Genomic DNA, 22,908 nt, shown 5'->3' on the forward strand with positions numbered 1-22,908 from the left:
CCGGCTGTGCACCATTGACTGTCTATGTGCGCATATAACACTCGCTCGTACGGTGAAGGAAAATATTATCGTGTGGAAACCATGCATGCCTTAGACTCAAAAACTCGACGGTTGGTGTCAGGCACAGAATTTTGATTACCGAGTGGCCAATTACAAATGATCACGGAAAATATACATAAATTTGAGGGCCAGACCTAAAAGGTAGCGCCATCGGTAAATAATATCTAACGATACTTTCTATTGCATTATTTTCTTTAAGGATGATAATAATCCTGTCAATAATCTTACTTAATTTATGTTGCCTATGGCATATTTTTCTAAAATTCCAAATGGACATAGAACGGTACGAGCGTGATAGTATGCATCGCATCAGTTCCTCCCAGTAATTTATCTTAGAATTAGCCGTTTAACTGTCTGGTAGGAAAAGAAAATTATTGCTTTTATCACAGAAATAACTGTTAATTAATGATGCAGTCAATGCACTTGGACTAGAATACCGATCTGTTATAGTGCAAACAAGATGGCGGCAATTCGATATTTGAATATCGAAATCTGTGAAAATATGTTCTGTGCCAAGTTATTATTCAAATGTCGAATTTGATCGGAAGCCGCGGCATTTGTAGTTTTCTTTATGGTCTTTGATATAAATGTTGCCATTATTTTAAACTCATTTGTCTTACTAATCGGCATTATTTTTATTGCGTCGCTACAGATTCTGTTCTATTATCGATTGTACATTATTGCATAAAACTCTTGTTAATTTGAGATAAAAGTCTCGACATTTTCAAATAATAACCTGTTTGCTTATCGTTATCGACAAAACGTCAGTTTAAGTTCACCTATCAATCATTGTTAGACGAGATCTTTTAAAGCTATTATTTATTACTAAATCATTCGTAATTGACATCAAATAGTAATCTTTTGGAATGTTCGAATATGACTCTAAGGCTGTATGTAATTCAGAGTCGAGAGCTCGGATCATGATCATCAGGATCAAACCATAGGAATTTTCAAGTTTTATTGACTTTTTGTAGGACTCCATTTACTTTAGAGACCACAATTAAATGAATGCCTTACGTATTTGGAATACGTCTAAGTGCTTAGTAAAGTCGTTTACTTAGTACTCTGATTTTTTTATTCCGTAGAATTCTGACACTTCATAAGTGTTGCTACTAAAAAAGTTCTCCACCGAAAAAGAGACAAATTTGACTTATTTGAGGGCAATAAAAAATCCTACGTATTTATTATGTTTAACCTACAAAGAGGTAAATTTTAATATTTTATTACTCAAGTGACCTAATACAAAAATAACAAATATTTCAATATCACGAACAATATATCGAATTAACTTTAATTACTTTATGTTATTCTTTAGCTGGCATCACTGCCTACTAATTCCAGGTTTAGTAAACCTTTAAAAAAATGTTATCTTTACATGTGTGTTTTTTACTGTTTGTGATGAAAAAGGACGTAATTATCACTCGCCGTTAAACCACTTTTAATGTGGAGCACCGCACTTAATAAAATTAATACATTAACTAACAATAAAATGTACACTCAGATTTTCAGACTCGTATTGAAATTGAAAAATGTGCCCGGCCAAAAAGGCTTCCCATCTCTGACATGTCATAAAATGATAGCTGTCAGAATTCTACGGAAATAAAAATCAGAGTATAGTCGTTTTTAATTTTGTGTTATTAAAAGGTTTCTGAACGAGAATTTTCCCTTCAGTATATGCATTAAGCAAAAAGAAAAACTTCATATTTTCTTTAACCTTGAATTTAGAGAAGTAAGCTGTTGATTAGACAATTTACCTTTTCTACGAAAAGTATAAATTTGTGACTAGTGATTAAAGTGTGAGTGATGCATTAATCAAAATGGCGACTTGCCCACGACGTGAGCGCCCTCTGCGGGCGTTATCCGCAAGACTGAAGTATTCTAAAACAATACCGGCGAGTACTATCAGGTATGTATAATAATTGTAAAATTTAGTACACTTTATCCTTATGTAACCCTAAAGGCACAAAACAACAAAAACTTCAAAAACATTTACTTGGCAATTACTCATGGCAAGAATGTCCGGCGCTGCCAATTGCAAGCAACAGGTTTATACAGTTGTGGGTTGCAACCCTTATGACATCAAAGATATAGGTATTGGCCTAAAGGTCTAGATACCAGGCCATAAACTCCAAAAAAAAAGATATAGGTATGAACTGTATCTTTGATACTTTGGTCATTTTCGTAAAATTTATATGAGCAGCTATGCTTATGGGATATTGTCGCTTTTTTTAATTGTCACACAACAAAAGAAGAAAATTCTAACAGAGAAGGTTCTTTGTTTAAAAAAGTCAGTGGCGCTATAACCTCTTTAGGTTTTGGCCTCAGATTTCTGAATTTGTTTCATGATCATTTTTAAATCTAATTACTTAACTGATTTAAAAACTGGTTTTAAGGCAGATATTTTCTATTTAGTCGAAAGCAAAACAATTTACTTAAGTTAAACCATTAAATTACCGTAAATGCCTAGTTTTCTAAAACATGAACCAGTTCTAGAAAACACGTAAAGAGCATATTATAACAATCATTTTCGCATTACGTATGTCAACGTCACCTACAGACCGCATTCCCCAGTTAGGCTAAAACGTAATTATAGTGAAATAAATATAGTATGCTTCGAGGACATTAACGAACGCATATTTCCGTATCACCTCTACGTCCGTCGTTCCACAACTGAGCGTTATTCAAGGCAGACTTTGTATACCACCACTATGTGGAACCAGCTGCCCACTAAAGTATTTCCGAACCAATTTGACTTATATTCAAGAAAAGAGCGTACAAATTCTTAAAATCAAACAAAACACTGCGAAATATGAGCGATGCGCCGTGGTTAACACGAAATGCGGAAGTTCATAAATATTTGGGAATTGCCACTGTCGAGGAAGTCATTAAAAGATCAACCGTGCGATACAAAATGAGACTTCAGCAACACGTCAACCCCCTAGCTTCGGGCCTCTTGGAAATGACGGACAGTGTGTATCGGCTAAACTTCTGCAGTCTGACAGTTTACGAATTACGGAGGGAATAAAAATTATTGGATTTGCGTTCCCTAATTGCCATCATTTCTCATAAAATCTGATAAAAGCCAAGAGGCTGATTGCAGAAGGATTAAAAAAAAAGGAAAAACAAAAATTCTTAAAATGCGGGCAACGCACTCGAGCCCTCTGGCATTGAGTGTCTATGGGCAGTGGTATCACTTGACATCAGATGAGCCTCCTGCCCGTTGGTTATAAAAAATATATTTTATTTCGCGAATCAAAGGCTCTATACAAGCTTTTGTTTAATCACGTCCCAGCGTACAGGACGTTATATTTTGATAATATTTTAGTCTGTTAGGTAAATAAGCAGGCGATTCTTAACCCTGGGGTGGTGTGTTCGAACTCCGTATGAAGGAAGAATAAGGCATGTCTTAGAGTTAGATTCAAAGTTTGCTAGCGCTGAATATGGCTTATTGCTGAAAAAAATAAATGACTTCCATATTGTTACGAAGACGGGTCGACTGCAATGTTTCTAGATTTTTCCACTAGTTAGAGAACTTTTCAGCAGGCTGAAATGTGATTTCTGACCGTTTCAGGGGAGGGTCAATCACATATTAGAAAATCGTTTTGTAATCATTCTTTCAGGCCGTTTCAGAACAAGTGTAGTCGAGTGGTACACTTTTCAGGAAACCCGTTGTCAGGCGTTTTCAGGCCTGGTTATATCTTTCCGATCCCCTAGCTCGTAACAATATGTTGAAAACATTAAATTTGGTATTTGTAAACCCTTTTTTTTAAAAATAATTTTAAGATTATAAAAATGGATTTTCATACGTTCCACAGAGACTTTTGTCCGACCATAATAATTGCTTAGATAGCATTACATTTTTGAAAATAAATAATTAAATAAATACATATACTATGACAGTATTGCACGCACGCGAAGAAACTTGATATGCTCTAATTTTAAGTTAATATACTTAATTATGGCAATTATGTTATATTAAAACTCTCGTTGCCAGTCTAGAAATAACAAATTGACATTACACAGATTGACACGATTCAAGATTGTTATTTACAAATTTCATAGACTATACATAGTCATTTTAAACTTTATAATTTTTGCTTTCAAAAGTCTTTTTTGCTCTTTTGGGTTTATGCACTTTTTAAATAATTCACGAGCTAAGTTGTATTTATATTAATTTATTTAACACATTGTTGCAAGAACAACAAAAACAATTTTGGCAAATGGCGGCCAATAATGGCTATCTCTTACAGGAAACCACTTTAAGGAAAATTAAATTAAATTAAAAATAACTTAGACATAAAGAATACAACAAAACAATTAAAACATATGCTGACGAATTTATAGAACTTTGAATTTTAAATTAAAGAAAAATGAATAGTACAGAATTAGAATTTATAAGTTTTAGCGCCAAAATGCAGGTAATAACAAAACTACAGAATATTATCAAAACGCGTAAAGAGAATTATGTTTTCTGTGTAACATTAATAAAATTAATTTCTTTCATCTTTCCGATTACAGAAATTCACCATTAGATTGATAGATTATCTCTAAACATAGGCTATATATATTTTAAAAATATAAACAAAATATGTCCAGCTTTGAGAAGTCGGTACAGATATGGTTTCCAAACTTTTGGTTGAATACCTTGGTGAAACCCGATAGACCCAGCCGCACAGTCCCCGCGTCAAGTTCGACATCAAAGGCGCCCGCCTGCGTAAGCGCATTTCCACCGCAATAAAAGATATGGTTCTAAAGACGTACATAAGGCAGACTTATAATTTTCGTTATCAGAATTTCTTAAAAGAATAGCATGTGCCTTAATTTATTTCCGATCGGAGCACAGATACGTAATTAGTTCGAAGGTTTAAGCTATTGGCTAATAAGTAAAATGGAAAAACGCAATACAACGGTATGCGACGCGCGCGTTCCGATCTGAAAGGCATGGAGCTGACTTTATAATTAATTATTTGCTTACAAATACACTTTTATGAGTTTCCTACTTGCGTATTTCCTAAGGTTTTTTTGTGACGGATTTATTGTTAATTTATGGTAAGGAATTCGGTTAATTATATAATTTTGAAGTGTCGGAAAATATATTTAGTATGACAAATTTTTATTGAGAAATTTTCCGTTTTTTTTTACTTTACTGTTATTAATTTTTTATCATTACACCGTATCCTATTTTTTGACATTCAAAGGCCGGCGAGCCCTCTGGCAATGTGAGTGTCTATGGGCGGCAGTATCGCGTGAGCCCTGTTACATAAAAAAACATGTTAATAAATTAGTTTATTAACATGTTTTTTATATGTTTTAAATTAGTCATAAGCCTTTGGAGTCCAATTAAAATAATCACGCGTTGGTTGAAATGACGCTTTGATTTGCTGGTATCAATACGTTATTCCTTCAGCGTTTGAGCAATAGAAAATCTATTCTTTCACACCCGGGGCTTAAACATACGGCCTTGTGATTCGTGCGCCTATATTACGCGCCAATTTATGGATTTCGTATTCCTACAAACTAAAACAATTATACTTTAAATAAAGACAAAGCTGGAATAAATAATATATACAAAAAAGGTCAAACATTTACGAAAGAGTTGTTGGTTGAATTGGATTAAGTAAATATTTCTCGATCGAAACGGTAACAACAGAAAATCGGAAATTATCTTTGGAATCTGAACAATTTAGGCATCGGAACAATAATAATGCAAATAGTGCTTTATACTTTTTGTTGTAAATGTAAACAATGTTAGTTTTTTAGCGCCATCTGTTGTGTAGAAAGGGTGGGAATGTAATTACAACGTGGACATTGTTTTGTTGGGTTTCACCTTTCGACAGCAATTTGTAATGTTTATTTATTACATGTGTTCTTGCTTGTCTCTTAAGTTTTTAATATGTACATAAATGCAAATATATAACATTATTCAAAGATGCAGACCACCACTGTAGACTTAAAACAAAACCTCCTGCCTCGATGGCTGGCCATGTATACTTGTGGTGACTGGTCGGACTTGAATTCGTGTATGCGGTGATGTTAGTTGTTTCGACTATGTTTTTGCGTGTTGTTCCCACGAGAATGTAAGTCTGATAGAGGACAAATATTTGTTTTTAATTTATTTTATTATTATTAATTACTTAAGATGTCATGTGGAACATGGTGTAAATGTTGCAGCTCCTTACAAACATTGTTTAAAACAAAAAACTTGGCGATTAAAAAGAGTGGCGGAGAGTTTATTGCCAGTTCTTCTCTTCCGTTCTACGCCCTTGATTTGACAACTGGCAGTAAATGTAAAATTAGAAGCATTGCATATAAATTTATATTTTGACTTTCATAAGTGTACATTGTGTTACATATGAATAAATGATTTTGAATTTTTTTTGCTTCAACACCGTACAAGCTGTATAATATATAAGAAATATAATTATTACATATAAAGAATGATAATAAAATATATGCGTTAAAATGTATACGATGTATTATGGATTAAAATAAATATGATTGATTTCCGCCAGCTTATATATGTGTTACTATACTAAATGAGTGCTATATATAAAAAATAACTTAAAATACTGTCAACAATTTATTTTATATAGGAAACGTATTATCACCTTACATAGAGTACAGTTTTTATAGCTTAAGTGAAATTATATATTATATTTATTATTTAGGTCTCATTAAATTTTGATTGTTAAACCAGCTATTCGCGTTAAAACACCAATTAAATGATTTTCTTCGTTACCTTCTAAACAAAACACAATATCTCCAATGCACTTTATACAAATAAATTAACAGTATTTACAATATTCTTAACCTACATAGTAATAGTATTTAAAAATTGATAAAAACAAAATTAAAACGTAAAAAGTTTGGTTCCGGCAGTGTACCTTTAATACTGGTGTTTCCTCGCTGTATTGCGATACTTTTAAAGTTATACTTCTTTTGGCACGTTAGGGAAAAATGATGAGAGTAAATTTTTACGATGCGCGCGCACACCGTCACAAAAAACAGACACCCTGAAGTTAGCTATAGTCAACATTTTAGTTTCTTCTATTGTTAGTGTAGTTTCGTTGAGCGAGGAAAGCACCAGCTCTGGGGTCACCGGAACCACCAGATACCAATTGAAATCGTTAACTAATAACTAAAATAGTTCTCATCTTTAATAGGAAATACTTAAAATAAATCATTAATAATTAAAACATTAATTGACATTATAATTATAACTTAGATACAGAGAATGATAAAATACAAATCTATAAATAATATTTAGTAATCTTTATCTATAATGACTTAGAAGTGGCCATTCAATTGGCGAAAGTCGGAAAGAGTCATGTCATGTTCAGTCGATATGCTGGTGAAACCAATGCGTTTAAGTCATAAGCGTTGCCCAGCTATTCGTGAGTAATACTCTGGAGGCTATGAGCTGAGTTTGACACCCATACGTCAATGAATTTTGACATTAAAACAGTTACGCCCTGTTTTAAATGGTCATAAATTAACTATATAACTGTCAAATTTATACTACTATGACTTTAAATAATATATATATATATATATATACGTGTGTGTACTTATGTACACGCGTTATACTTCTTTGGCGTAAAAAGATATAAATCTTTTCAAACATTTTATTCTACGTTTGTAGAAAAAACTACACTAACTATAGAAAAAACGACACTAACTAGAGAAAAAACTAAAATGTTAAATTCTTTCCTGTAAAACTCTCATCATTTTTCCCTAACGCGTCAAAAGAAGTATAACTTCAATAATGTTATGCAAGACGAAGGAATTACTTTATGCTTTCGTTTGTTACTACATTATATTACACACTATTACTGAGCACCACAGGTTAAAATACTAGACAATAAATAATAGAAATAACCAACGTATACGATACGATATATTTATAAGTTAAAAACGATAATCGCTATTTGCACCAATAACTCAAACTGATCGAATGAATTAAGAATTTTTTAATAAAACCGGGAGCTAACGAGCAGCATTAAGTGATACCGCCGCCCATAGACATTGCCAGAGGTTTTATATGAGTGGGCCACCAAAGTTAGTTTTTTGTTTGAATTTGATTTTATTCGCCTATTCCTTTAACTTGCACCAACGAGTCGTGTTCACGAACTCATACGTAATAATTACAATCGCAACAAAGATTTTTGACTGTATTTCATTGACTTGGGCTTATAAATATTGCTTAAAACCTTTTAAGTACATTTCAAGGACGTTATATAACCAAATATATAAAGAACTCGGTAACGCGTTAAAAATCCTACGCAAAGGCTTGTATGTGCAGAGGATTCGTTTCTGTCTATAATCGATAATGGGTAATAAACAATAACCTTATATAAAAAATAAATCAGGTTTTAACTATAGTGATGTCTCTTTTCATCACAGGTTAAACAGAAATCGAGAGAAAGAGATTGAACGGCATTTCGGCTGGCTTAGTTTTTATGTATAAGGTTTCGGGACTTTACTCTTTATACATTAAAAAAAGCCTCAGATATTTCGTCTGTTTTATGATCGTTTGTCAATCTAATAGCTAAGTAGGTGATCAGCCTCCTGTGCACACACGCCGTCAACTTCTTTTGGTCTAAGTCATGCAAATGCTTATGATGTTTTCCTTCACCGTTCGAGCGATTGTTTAATGTGCACATGGCAATAAAGTCCATTGGTGCACAGCCGGAGATCGAACCTTCGACCTATGGCATGAGAGTCGCACGCTTGGCCAAAATACTTTAATTGCCTTTGGATGTTGTGTGGTCTAAATATTACTTCAAGTAATTTCGTTACTACAACTGAAACATATACTAATAAAATAATTATGCATATGAAACTATTACTGGATGATAGTAAGGTATAGTTACATTGATTTCCTAGTCAAAAACAAATCCTAGGTATTTAAAATACGTCTAAAAATAATAAGAAAAGAAGGAATATTTTTTTTTAAATATAAAAACCAGACACAATTAAAACTGTCACAGATCAATAAATGAAAACACGCGTCGAGCTTGAGTCATTAAACCTCTGTGAAAATGCACTTTCGCTGTGAAAACGTAAGCTCAATCGCTCAGTGTATCGCGAACAACCTGCGCCCGCGCTTGTGTCCAAATTCAATGTGACGTGCTTTTTGTTATGCAAAAAATTACTGTCAATTAGTGAAGTTATGGTTCAATATTTGTAACAATGACGCAGAATAACACCCACCCGCCGTACAGTCGGGTGACGAGTAAGTTATTCGGGAAGAAAGGCAAGAAAAGCAAGAAATATCAGAAAACTAAATCTGGGACTTATGGAGGGCGAGAACGGTAATTTTAATGTTTAAAGAACTTTATATTTCATTATGGTCTAAGATCCCGCTATACAACGACCTTCACCGAGATGCTTATTTAATGAAACTTATTTTATATTTAATTTAATATGTCAATAAATATAATCCATATGGGTTGCCTAGCAAATTTCAGTCCAGAGTATTTTAATTAATATTTAAAAAAAAGTTTTTTAAACATGTCACCGGTATGATTATTATTAGATAAATTCTATACCAATCGAAAGTATGAAGCCCATAGAATATGCAAAGGTTAGGTTGTTTTTAATCAATTAATTATTTATGTGTATATTTTTTATGTGACACTAAAGTATATATACATCTTTAGTATAAAAGAAGGTTATAGTGATACATATATAATACTACCCTGATTAAAAATATTGATTGAAAAAAGTTCAAAAAATTTACTACATGCAAATTATAAAAAAATATTAATTAAACATACTCTGGACTGAAATTTGCTAGACAACCCTTATGGATTATATTTATTGACATATTATATTAAATATAAAATAAGCTTCATTAAATAAGCATCTCGGTGAAGGTCGTTGTATAGCGGGATCTTATACTATTACAAAAAATGTATTTTTGTACATTAGAAACTTAATAGAAACATGTCGACATCTGACAGCCTAATTTTAGTCTAGGCTCATTCTGATATGGATCTTTAATGCTCTTTTGAATTGGTTAAACGCGCTAATATTAGAAATTTTAGATGGTTATTGATTAAATAATTGCACAATCTCATACATAATAGACTTCTTCAAATAATTTGTACGCGGTTTCGGCAAGATAAGCAAACTCGCTCGACGAGTATTGTGTGGTGTGTTTGATTTTAGGTCTTATAATAAATAGGTTACCATGGTTACCATTTAAATGTAAAGTAGTTCGTGGTAGTGATATGTAATTCGCTATAAACTAATCAATAATTATCTTATATTCGCTGCCACTGCGAACTTCGTTTCTCCTTAATATGATTTAATTAGCCTAGCTTTTTGTAACTACATACCAACACATGCAAGAGTTTGCTATGCTTCCCCATAGAGACTGTTCGCCTTCACAATTACAGAAAAAGAAAACTGGGTTTTCCGTGCAATTTTCCATGAAAACCTTCAGCTGTCTTCGAGTTTTGCGTTTGTTTATATCAGAAACATTAATACACTGTCAAGTGCATTTGGAATTCCTTTAAAGGAATTTATATACATCAAAACGGGACTACAGCTTGTCATATGTACGTATGTTAAGATATGTGTATGCACACATTCATTCACATATTTTGATGGAGTGTGCCCGGATATTAAACAAAGTATGGTATTCATCAAATGTTGGTTATTGTAATTGTATTGGACGTTTACCTACAAATGTGTATTCTGCCGCACGTTGGCTTAGTACACGATTCAGATGTAATAGTGCAGTATGAAAACGATTTGAATTATTATTAGGTTATTAACAAATTCGCGACTCACACGCCTGAGGTCGTAGGTTCGATTCCTGGCTGTGCATCTTTCTTTCTATGTGCACGTTTAACTCACTCGAACGGTGCAGGACGTGCGGCGTGTGTCAGGCACAAGAGCCTGATCACTTACTTGCCTGTTAGATTGACAAATGATCATGGAACAGATACAGAAATCTAACCTAAAAAGGTTTTCGTGCCACAGATTTTTTTATATCAACAAGTTCGCGTACTTAAATATACATATATACATAATAAACAAAAGAGCTTTCTAATCATTAATTAGTGATGAAATATATTATTCCTTACTTTCTCTAGTTTTTGATTGCAAAACCTAATGCATAAAGCATTAATGTTTATCTTGGATTTGCATAACGATTCAACATATTTATCGGGTCTTATAAATTATTAATTTCTTATATCACTTTGAAGTGTTAAATTCGATGTTTTAATCTCGAGATGAAGTTAGCTCATGTACCTACTAGAAGGAAATAAATAAAAAAAATACCGCAATTAATGACACTTGTAAAGTTTTATACATATACATATGTTAAAAATAAGGTTAGAAATATAATTCAATTATACACTGTTAAAAAAAACACGTAAACTGATTGACCCTGTTGTATTTGTAAAACAACACAAATTTAACGTAATTAATTTCATAATCCTTAGACATGAATGACATGACATTCTGTAAAATTTATTTTCTACGTAATATTAAAACTTTGATAAATAAATATAAGAAACAAATAGTTTGATCCTTTTTCACGAAAAAGCTCTTTCAATTTGTTACGAAAAAATATTCAATTGAACCGTATTAACTAAAGTAGTCATTATTAATAATGGAACTAGAGTTCTACCTAATTCTTTTGTATTAACTCAAACAGGGTCATTCACCCCGAGGTCACAACCTCTATTCAGCTGTTTATTTTGTTGTTTTAACTATAACATTACTATTAATATAAGCCACTTACCCCAATAATTCGAGTCGATTGACGTACGTTATGATTTGCAAAAGCAACTTTTTTTTTAAAGACAATTCACACCAATTGAGTAGTCCCATGCTAAGCTGGTGAAGCTTGTGTTAAGGTGGGAACTGACCAAAGTTACGAGGTGTAATGTAACATGTAATGTAATGTTACACAGCGAGCATTCGTGCAGTCAGTACGTCGTGTTACGGGGAAACTAGCGAGCAACGAGCCGCTCGTTGCTCGCTTTGAGTGCTCCACCCGGCGGTCGGTTTTTCAGCGAATCCTTTGACTGTTACGCGGTTCAGTCAGTACGCGTCACACGTCACGAGTGATCATGATTATGATTTTCTATAAATTGTGTCTTTTTTAAGTACTTTTGGTCCAATTAAATTCAACAGTTCTTCAAAATCGAGACATGCGTATAAAGTTTTTATACTGTCCAGTAATCATTCGGTTTTTTAATATTTGCAATCAATAACAAACATCTCATATCGTGAACACTGGCGGCGAAAGCGGAGCACAGAGTTTTGACGAGCATGTTACGCCGATTTTAGAACACAGCGTAACATGCTCGATGCGTAACACGCTCGATGCCAATGCTACATTACACTTCGTAACTTTGGTCAGTTCCCACCTTTATGGGTACTAGGCAACGGATATACATACATATTATAGATAGATATGTCTATAAATACATATTTAAACACCCAAGACCTAAGCACAACACCAAATGCTCATCATCATAATAATAGAATTAAACGATTCCTTCAGTTTTATTCGTGTTAAACTTGCGTGCTTTTTAAACGTGCGTAACACACCATATATGGAGCTTTAGGTAATTTTCCTTGAAACTGTAAACAATTTCACCGCTATTGCGCTATCATGTGAATGTTAAAACAAGTTAGATTCGGTAATTGATACGTTTGATTATTGCTGAACATGCATATTGAGTGCGTTAATATCCTCAATTATCTAAGGAAAAATAACAAATTGCTTTAAATTCTGAATGCGTGACGTCATACAAAACTAATATCTCGTAATGATCTTTGAGTCTAGATATAAAAAGAGGATCAATTTCGAAAGTGCTAGGCACTAAGACAGAACTAATTTAGTAGTCTTCAAAAATGTGCCTGTCTTGAAAAGCCCTAAGCGATACGTTGACTTCCATACCACTTCTCAGCTTGTCACCGGGCATTATTAGTTGAGACACATGATTGTCATAATTTGGTCAGACCATTTGGGTGATCGACCCCTACTTCTCCTGCCCATGATTCCTGCCTTTGTTGCCATCACTACTATCACTCTTGCAGTTGTTCGAGACAATTCGGTTCCCCTGGCAATATAGATAACCCATTTGAAAATGATTATAATTTACAAATAGGTGATCTCCAGTTGGAATTAAGATGTAATGTGGAACATGGTGTGATGGTTGCAGCTCCTTACAAACGTCGTGTAAAAAAAAAGTCGATTAAAAAGAGTGGCGGAGAGCTTATTGCCAGTTCATCTCTTCCGTTCTACGCTCTTGATTTGAGAACTGGCACTAAATGTAAAGTTAAAAGCATTTCATACACATTTCTTTTTTTGACGTTCATAAGTGTACATTGTGTTACCTATATGAATAAATGATTTTTGACTTTTGAATTAAAACACCGAAAATTTTATTTATTCTAAAAAATCTATCTACTTTGACGCACTTACCTCGCGTCCGCGTCAAACAAAGCGTCTAGGTACGCGTAACGCGTAAGGTTTTGACATATTAATTTTATACGTGGCTTAAATATTGCTAAGGAAAATAGATATAAAACTGTTGGTATTTCTTTCCGTTTAAAACATATACCAAATCCTTTGTTAGAAACTGTGATATTAAAGGAATATCAAATAATAGCCTACCAGAATGCCTTCAATCAACTTCCTTCCGTCTTCTAGGTCAGCTATTATCGTATAAACACCTGTAATTAAGTTAATCGCCTATTATATCATCCACGTAACCAACAGTCTAGTCTTACCGTTAACCAAATCTCACGTTTCACTTTTATCTTCGTTTTCACTTGTCGATGTCAGGAGGTCGGTTACGACATAAACAGGTTTGACAAATTGGTTTTATTTTTGTTGTTTGGACTGGATTTTGTACATTTTGTAATAATTTTACTTTTTAATTTGGATTTCATAATTGCGTGAGTGGTTTACATTTATGTTTTAACAAATATAAAGTTTTGACCGCTTATATGTGAGGCCTCAAGCTGCTTAAATACTGAGAAGATGTTAGGGAGGTAGCCGATGGAATGGAGTAACAATCTAACATCTTTTAAAATTCTTCTATATAAACATCTTTTAACCATATTTTTTAGTTTATGGTTTTTTTGTGTTATTAAAATAATAATCTAAAATAACTTAATCTAAAGAATAAGTTTGGTAATTCAATAATTTTTATAAGATTTGGTTATGCACTTTACCCATTATTATTTGTTTTTCTTTTAATTAAAGTGTAAATAAATAAAATAAACACTTATACAAGTAGAAGTAATTATTATTTAAAATATATTATTAAAAGTACAGAAAATACCAACAGCCACTAAGGGGTTCCAGGGTTAAATTCCTTTTTAACTAAAGAGGGACCGTCGTTGGAGTTATGTGAACGAACGAACGAAGGTTATGTGAAAGGTACGTTTATTTCGTGGTGGTGCGTCTCCATTGATGGAAGTTGGCAGTCAGTCTCGTGAAGCGTGTCTTGTCCTGTGCCTGATACAGCACCTCATCCGCAGTTGCAATATCCTTCCACTCCGTAACTTGCCATGCTTTTCCTACTACGTTAACCCTGGATTCTACCCATTTACCCACGGAGGTGGTAATGGTCATGATGCAACACGTGGCTCAGGTACGCAACTTTCCGTTGTATATATACAAATATTTATTAGCTATTGGTGCCCGGTTATGCACCAATAGCAAATATGCTACGCATTATTTCATTCCCGAAACTATGTCAATCTTTTACTAGATTACTTTTTAACGATAATGACGTAATAATATTGTCAGATTATAAAAAGTTATTTAGTTCTGTGACCTGAAATCCCACGGCCGATCTCTTTCCGAAAATACTACGAAATACTGCATTATATATATGTATTATATATAAATGCTGTATTCTAAAATGTAGTGATTATCTTCTCCAAAATTTCTTCTATTCATTCATGTATTATTGACAGCAGTGTTGACCTAGTGTCTTCAGCGTGCGAATCTCTTGAGATCGTAGGTTCAATGCCCGGCTATGTACCAATACACTTTCTGTCTATGTACGCATTTAACATGCGTTCGAACGGTGAAGGAAAACATCGTAAGTATTCGCATGGATCCAAAAAGTCGAAGGTGTGGTGGCTGATCACCTTCATGCCTAGTAGATTGATAAATGATCATGAAACAAATATATAAATCTGAGGCCCAGACCTAAAAGGCTCGTAGTGTCTCTGCAATAAAGTTGTTTGGTACTTATTCGAGTGGATTTTTCAATCTGATGGAAAGTTGCTTGTTGGACCCAGAGATTCTTTACTAAATTACCGTCTCTTGTTTCAGTGCGAACACGGCTATGGACAATGACGTCACTCCTGTGTACCTGGCGGCGCAGGAGGGTCACCTGGCAGTGCTCAAGTATTTAGTGTTGGAAGCTGGAGGAAGATTAGATGCGCGTGCTCGCGATGGGATGTTACCAATACACGCGGCGGCGCAGACTGGATGTCAAGACTGTGTCAAATGGATGGTGAGTTGTATGAAGGTTTTTTGTTTTTCTTTGGTTTACACTATGATTTAAATAACTTCATTAAGTCAAAGGTCTGACGACTCATTGGCCTAGTGGTTAGTACCCCTGACTGCGAATTCATGGGTCCCGGGTTCGATCCCCGGCTGAGACGAACATCGATGTGATGAGCATTTGGTGTTGTGCTTAGGTCTTGGATGTTTAAATATGTATTTATATGTCTATCTATCTATCTATGATATGTATGTATATCCGTTGCCTAGTACCCATAACACAAGCTTCACCAGCTTAGCATGGGACTAGGTCAATTGGTGTGAATTGTCTTTACAGAAAAAAAAAGTCAAAAATCATTTATTCATGTAACACTATGTACACTTATGAACGTCAAAAATGAAATATACATTAAATGATTCTAATTTTACATTTACTGCCAGTTCTCAAATCGAGGGCGTAGAACCGAAGAGAAGAACTGACAATAAACTCTCCGCCACTCTTTTTAATCGCCAAGTTTTTTGTTTCACACAGAGACTGCATCAAGATAGATATTAAATGTCTTTGGTAAATTTGTCAAATCACGGTTCCACCTAAAAAAGCTCTAATTTTTTTTCTACCTATTTTCATGACTCGGCAATGGTGTACCATGCAATAATGTGGTAGCACATGGTCTTTAACCCCATAGAAATTAGATAAAACATCATGATGTTTGAAATGAATGGAAGAAGGCACAAATTTTTGCCTTTAAGCTTTAACCTTAATGCCCATTTTTTTTTTAAAAGACAATTCACACCAATTGACCTAGTCCCATGCTAAGCTGGTGAAGCTTGTGTTATGGGTACTAGGCAACGGATATACATACATATTATAGATAGATATACATATAAATACATATTTAAACACCCAAGACCTAAGAACAACAACAACAACACCAAATGCTCATCACATCGATGTTCGCCTCAGCCGGGGATCGAACCCGGGACCCATGGATTCGCAGTCAGGGGTACTAACCACTAGACCAATGAGTCGTCATTGTATACATATTGTTCCATACTAAGCAAAGATATGTTCGCAAATAAAATACCATTCACTAATTACTTTATAAACCACCTTTTGTACGGAAAGAGTACAATTTCAAAGCAATTACTTTTAGATTTTATATTCCTCTAATAACGGTATTCAGAGAAAAGTATGACGCAATATGTTCACGCGTAGAAAATATTGCACGACAATTCCTTTCTTATATAAAGACAAATACATTTTTTATACATTGCATAAGTTTATTATCGGATAGGAAATTGATGTCGTGATTCAAGTAATAAAAGCAATTTCAATAGGAAATCTCTGACAAATATAAAATTTATTGTTACCGCGCTTTAGACATAGCTACTAAGTGTATGTCCGGTTAATAAGGAATTGAGTTTCTTTGGATCTTAAGCGAAGATTTCTGTATCTGTTTCGTGATTATTCATTTCTCGTAATAGACAAATATGTAATCAGTCTTCTGCAGGGCCGCACCGACCCTCGGCCTTTGTGCGAAACCTATGAAAAGCCTCATCGTACGAATCATGTTTCAACGTATTTTTGAAGTGAAACTTCTTTATCGGGGTTGGAAAAAAATTTAGTGTAACATTTTTTCGTTACGCGTCACATTTTTCCGTTACGCGCCATCTTTTGAAGTGAAACTTCTTTATCGACGTATGGGAGAAATGTTGAAGCAGGTTACGCGCCATGTTGCTTTTTGAAGTCAAACTTCTTTATCGGCGTTGGAAAAAAATTTACACACATTTGTCACATTTTTCGGTTACGCGCCATCTTTTTCTTGTCCCTACCACGGTTGATCCGAAGAGATTCGAAGCCATTAGTAACAAAAATATATAATAACGATAACAATGATAGTAATACTAATAATTCTATTACAATTAATGAAATTCTGTAATAATCTTAGTACTACATAGTAGTATAGTAATAAGTTAAAATGAAATAATTGTATTTGTATTCATGTCTATGATAATAAAAGCCTTTTGTTAAACTTTATCTAATTTAACTTTATTTAACCAATTTCTGTAAAGTTGCATATAGTAGATCATTTTTCGAAAAATAAGGTCATAAAGAAGTTCCACTTCTTACGTGTTACACGTTACACCTAGTACACGCACACATTTTTATTATTATATATTAATTTTGACCAAATAAAATGTTCTCCAGCTTTATATACGTAGATTATATTTTCCTAAAAAGAAACAGTTCGCTTCCGCAGGGAGAGGATCGGACGTAGCTTCGGCGGCATCTTAAATTAAAGACAGACCAACATAGTACATAAAACCATCAACGTAAATCTTATCAGGGGCGGCTGGACTTCTGTGCCTAAATGTTCATTTCTAGAACTAAGGCATGCTTCAAGATGTCTTCCATCATTGTCCGAGCGAGTGTTATACACACATATCCAAGATCCATGGGTGGACAGCCGTAATGCGAACCCGTTGTGTGTTGATTAGGGATCACGCTTAGACTCTACTGAAATATATAATATGAATAAAATTATTAATATATAATATTTGGAACAGGACTATAATAAAAATAATTGTTATTATAGTCTGTAGCTATATTTGGAACTTACGGAAGTATATATTACGTATATAATCGAATATTATTATTTACCAAATGTAACGAAAATTACACGTTTTTATTGTAACTGTTTTCGCGTCACTTGATAAAGTTTGTAAGTAATAACTATTATCATTAATTTAATAATAATTGTTTCCTAATTAAAGTTTTATTCTAATTGTACTATATGGAATCAATAGCTTCAGCGTGTGACTCTAATCCCTGAGGTCGTAGGTTCGATCCCCGGCAAAAATACTTTTATACTATGTGCGCATTTAACATTCGCTCGACCGATGAAGGAAAACATCGTGAGGAAACTTACCTTAGACCCAAAAAAGGTTGTAGCGAATTAAGTTAAGTGGCGGTAATGTTCAAATATAACATATTATGTTAAATAAAACACTTTGTTTGAAGCTGGATAACAAGTTCAAATACAATTTATGAGTTTGGTAAAGACTAAAGGGCTCATATTAGCTTCAAGTGTACGATGATGGTTTTGATATTGATAAAAAAAAATAAAAAAATAAAAATAAACGTTTTGTTTACTAATTATTAACTAAAATATATATATGTAACTTAACTAATGTTAGGTTACATAAGTAGCGCCACAGTTTTTTTTAATATTGAATCAACATGCAACATGCTCCAGTAAATTAATACTTGTTTGCATAACATTTAAATGTTAGCAATTTAACTTTCCATAAATGATTCCATCCAACCTATGATTGGATGTATCTCAAACATGTAATGACAGCTTTCATAGACAACGGAAATGGTTAAGATCGATAGAAAATGTCTGTGGCAATTGCACATTGTCATTGTAATAGACAATGATGAGTTAATGCATTGTGCGATATTAGAGAAAGTATATACATAGGTGTAGATTGGCTTTGAATAAATTTATTTTAGGAATGGTTTAATTGTTGATAGGATTTGTGTTATTGGTATATTTACAACAAAATAAGCTACGTAGTCACATAAAAAACAACACCAATACAACAGTAATAGATTAAAATATTTACAAAAGACTAACTATTTACTATAGTATAGAGTCTGGCTAATGAAAGAAGATAACGAAAAAGCGCGGCAAATTCTACAAAAATTTAGTATGGTATCCCCAAAAGTTTGATATATTTTGTGGATTATTATTTTATTATTTTTTACATTGATAGTAACTGTATTTCTATGAAATTAAATACTATTCGTATAATTAGTCTTTTACTATTGATACTTAAAATGACTAGCATTGCATGGAAAACTAAAACTATATTTATTATAAAACACAACTTTATTCGGAATAATCAAATCCTGCGAAGGAAACGAAATATTCTTTCAAATAAAACAAAGTTTAGGTTATTATATACCTGTTAACTATTCGGAAAAATATAAAATAGAAATAAAAATGAGTAATTGCATGAAGTATCAAGACAATAAATCATACTAACCTAAGAAAATCAATGACATTTTGTGTTGCCATCCGAAAGTTTCCAAATAATTCAATCATCTTCTTTCATTAGCCAGACTCTATAGTATAGTAATTGACATGAAGCAATCTGTGCAGTTCGTTAATTATTTTCATACATTGTGTCATCAGTCATGTGTGCCCTTATTGATAGGTTAGTTTTTGCTGATGTATTCCTAATGTAACCATCAGGAACCCTGAGGCTTATGATTACCTTACAATTTATCACTTAAGACTAACGTGCACTCACACAAATTCACTTATTAAAATGCTTGGTGTCTATATGAAAGAGATATTAATAGGAAAATTTAAGAAAGAAACAACAAAATAATTACAAAAGCAATCAAAACACGAAGTCGCCTTGATATTTTATAGTTTAGAATGGTGATTTGGTTCTACCTACATACTATTTGACTCTATTTATTTATTTCTCTCCTCTATTCGTTTTAAATTTATTTTTACTATGTATGTTAAGAAAATTGTAAATACTGTTTATTTGACTATTATGATTACTTATAAAAACAGCCATTATATATTATTATTTACGAGATTTGAAACTAGACGTCAACTCAAGTTATTCACGAGAAAGTGCTTAGGCGCTGCTTCTGAACAATAAAAATATGCCTTATGAATGTGTAACTAAGAAAACCAGTGCTCCAAACTTTTAGGTTTTCAGATTGCTGTATCTGTTTCGTGATTTGATTTTTCTAATAGGCAAGTAGATCACCTTTTGCGCCTGAAACACGTCTATTTTGGGTCTAAGGCAATGTTTCGTTTAATGTCCTATTACCCCTAGATGGGGCACAGGGCGTCCACAGTCAGACTCCATCGTGTTCGGTCTTGAGCCTTGTATGTCACCTCGCTCCAAGTCTTTCCGGCTCTCTTTGCCTCATCTGCAACTGTACGGCCACTTTCTATGGCTTGTCTAAGACATGCCAAATGATGGTTTCCTTCACCACACATTGTTAAATGCGCACATAAGTCAGTTCATTGGTTTATGGGGTTCGAACCTACGATCTCAGGGATGAGAGTAGCACGTTGAAGCACCAGGCATAATTGACATCACAAATTAACCCTTAATACAGGCTTTTTCTCTCGGCATACACCCTCTGTCTTCTTTGCCGATGAGTAGGGATGTCTACCGTAACAATTTAATGACGTGGATTAAGTGATACCTGTATCTTATATTCCATAATAAAAAATAAAAAAATATATATTTTTATTTTGATCATGTAATTTCAGATCGTAGAACGTGGAGTAGACCCAAACGCTAGAGATGGAGATGGTGCCACTCCTCTTCACTTTGCAGCCTCGCGGGGCCACTTGTCAACAGTGCGCTGGCTGCTAAGACATGGGGCAAGACTTCACTTGGACAGACATGGAAAAAGCCCCATTAACGATGCTGCTGAGAATCATCATTTAGAGGTAAACCTTTATATATATCAAACGTTGTCTGTTTCGTTGACATAATTGTGCAATAATAAATAAAAAACTTTAGAGGTGTCAAGGGACACCCGGATGGAACGAAATTCCTTTCGATTAATTTATATGTTAATTGGTATCATAACAGTATGATAGATTTTCTCGACACCAATCTTACGACGAAAAAAAAAGCCAACATCACGAGGTGTTCCCAGGCGGTGACCCATCCTAATACTGACCTCGCCCAACGTTGCTTAACTTCGGTGATCGAACGAGAACCGGTGTTAATACAATAGCAAATAGCAAAAAAGTGTCGTGACAACTTTTCGTAAGAATTTTTTCCGTCTAGCCCCCTTCACAACGCGCGATAAGGAACTTCGTTGCAATATTTATTCACACTTCACATTATAAAAAAGAAACAAATATCATAAAAATTGTAAGGGATGCAATGGGCGGCGAAAGAGATCTCTTCCAGGCAACCCTAGTACGGAAAACTAAAATAAAAAGAAATATGATGGGTAAAGCGCAAGAAGTGCATAACCAAATATGGTAGGTACAGAAGTCTGACCAACCACTAGTCCTAAATATCTATCTATTAATATACTAATTAATTATTTATGTACGAGTCAGCTGTCAGCTTGACATCATGTTTCCCATATAAAGAGGTTATTGAATAAACCTTCAGTAATTACTGGATACTTAATTCACTTTCCATACAAACAAACAATGGAGATGAAAGTGTATTATGGTCGTACACTTGCGGACTAATAATTAGGATCGATCACTAAGGCCTGTGTCCCGTGATTTTTTATTGAATAATCTAAGGTGCGAATAATAATTGTTTACCCAGGTATAACAACAATTACCAATTATTACAATTATAATTTGGAGATAAAAATGAAGAACTTGAGGTAGAGCGGCAAATTAACATGAGCTGGAAAAAGCTTTGGTCCATGAAGGAAATCTTAAAAGGTCAATTTCCTCTTCAGTTTAAGAAAATGTCTTGTCTCCGTATGTGACAAGACATTTTACTCTCACATACGGCTGCCAAACGTCGACTTTCAACACAAAAATAAAAGCTAAACTATTAGCATGCCAGAAAGCAGTGGAAAGAAGTTTACTGTACTAGTGTTAAATTACTGTTGCAACATCTTTGTATCATCTCTAATCTTGTAGTGTACATAAAAACAATGGCATTTTTTTATTTATCTGTCATTGTTGTGGAATCGTTTAAAGTGTCCGCGAGTGTATCAATGTGTTGTCTATGACTTTTCAATTTCACTTTAATGATAGGCCCTAAAATAATGCTCGCGTCAATCACAACGATGTAAACATGTTATGAAATTGTTTTAAATTGCGCAGTGTCATTGTATTTGTTTGCTTTGAATTATTTAAAAATTCGTTGACTTTATAGAAGCTGTACATTTATTTATTTAAAAACACATCGTTGCATACAGAGATATGCAGTTGACATTATTAAATGAAAAGGAGGGCAGAGCTCGCTTTCGAGCGATCTCTTCCAGGCAAACAATGTGAGAAAAAATTTAGATAAAGCAAGCGCAAGAAGTGCAAAAATACATATAGAATTAGACATAGACATAGAAAAACTAATGGAATTAAACAAAATGTTCACATGAATCACGATGATTTTAGATCAGTTTCACATTAGTTAGTACGAAAGTTAGGGATGCGATGTGGACAGATAACGTTTGAACAGTAGAGACTTAAAGAAAGATAGAGAAGGAGCTAAGAAAGAAACAGGAAGTGAATTCCATAGCCTCACTGCAGATACCTTAAAGGATTCGCCAAGAAAGGAAGAGTTATGAGATACATGTAATACTAAACACTTCTAGTATA

The 22,908-nt window shown here is 33.7% G+C and overlaps 1 protein-coding gene across 9 annotated transcripts in view; it reads left to right on the forward strand.

Annotated features, from left to right (window-relative positions):
* LOC125060642 (espin) overlaps window positions 1-22,908 on the forward strand; it is a 102,318-nt gene that overhangs the window by 44,980 nt on the left and 34,430 nt on the right. For 6 of the 9 annotated variants that reach the window (XM_047665625.1, XM_047665629.1, XM_047665626.1 and 3 more), the window contains exons 3-4: window positions 15,386-15,569; window positions 20,872-21,054. In XM_047665625.1, coding sequence (XP_047521581.1) covers window positions 15,386-15,569; window positions 20,872-21,054 — 367 coding nt within the window. Of the gene's footprint in view, window positions 1-1,704; window positions 1,967-9,151; window positions 9,375-15,385; window positions 15,570-20,871; window positions 21,055-22,908 lie in introns of those variants that run through there. The other 3 variants (XM_047665630.1, XM_047665631.1, XM_047665627.1) reach the window with 3 other exon arrangements.

Source organism: Pieris napi, chromosome 22 (genome assembly GCF_905475465.1).
Source record: "Pieris napi chromosome 22, ilPieNapi1.2, whole genome shotgun sequence".
In the NCBI taxonomy this organism is placed as follows: Eukaryota; Metazoa; Arthropoda; class Insecta; order Lepidoptera; family Pieridae; genus Pieris; species Pieris napi.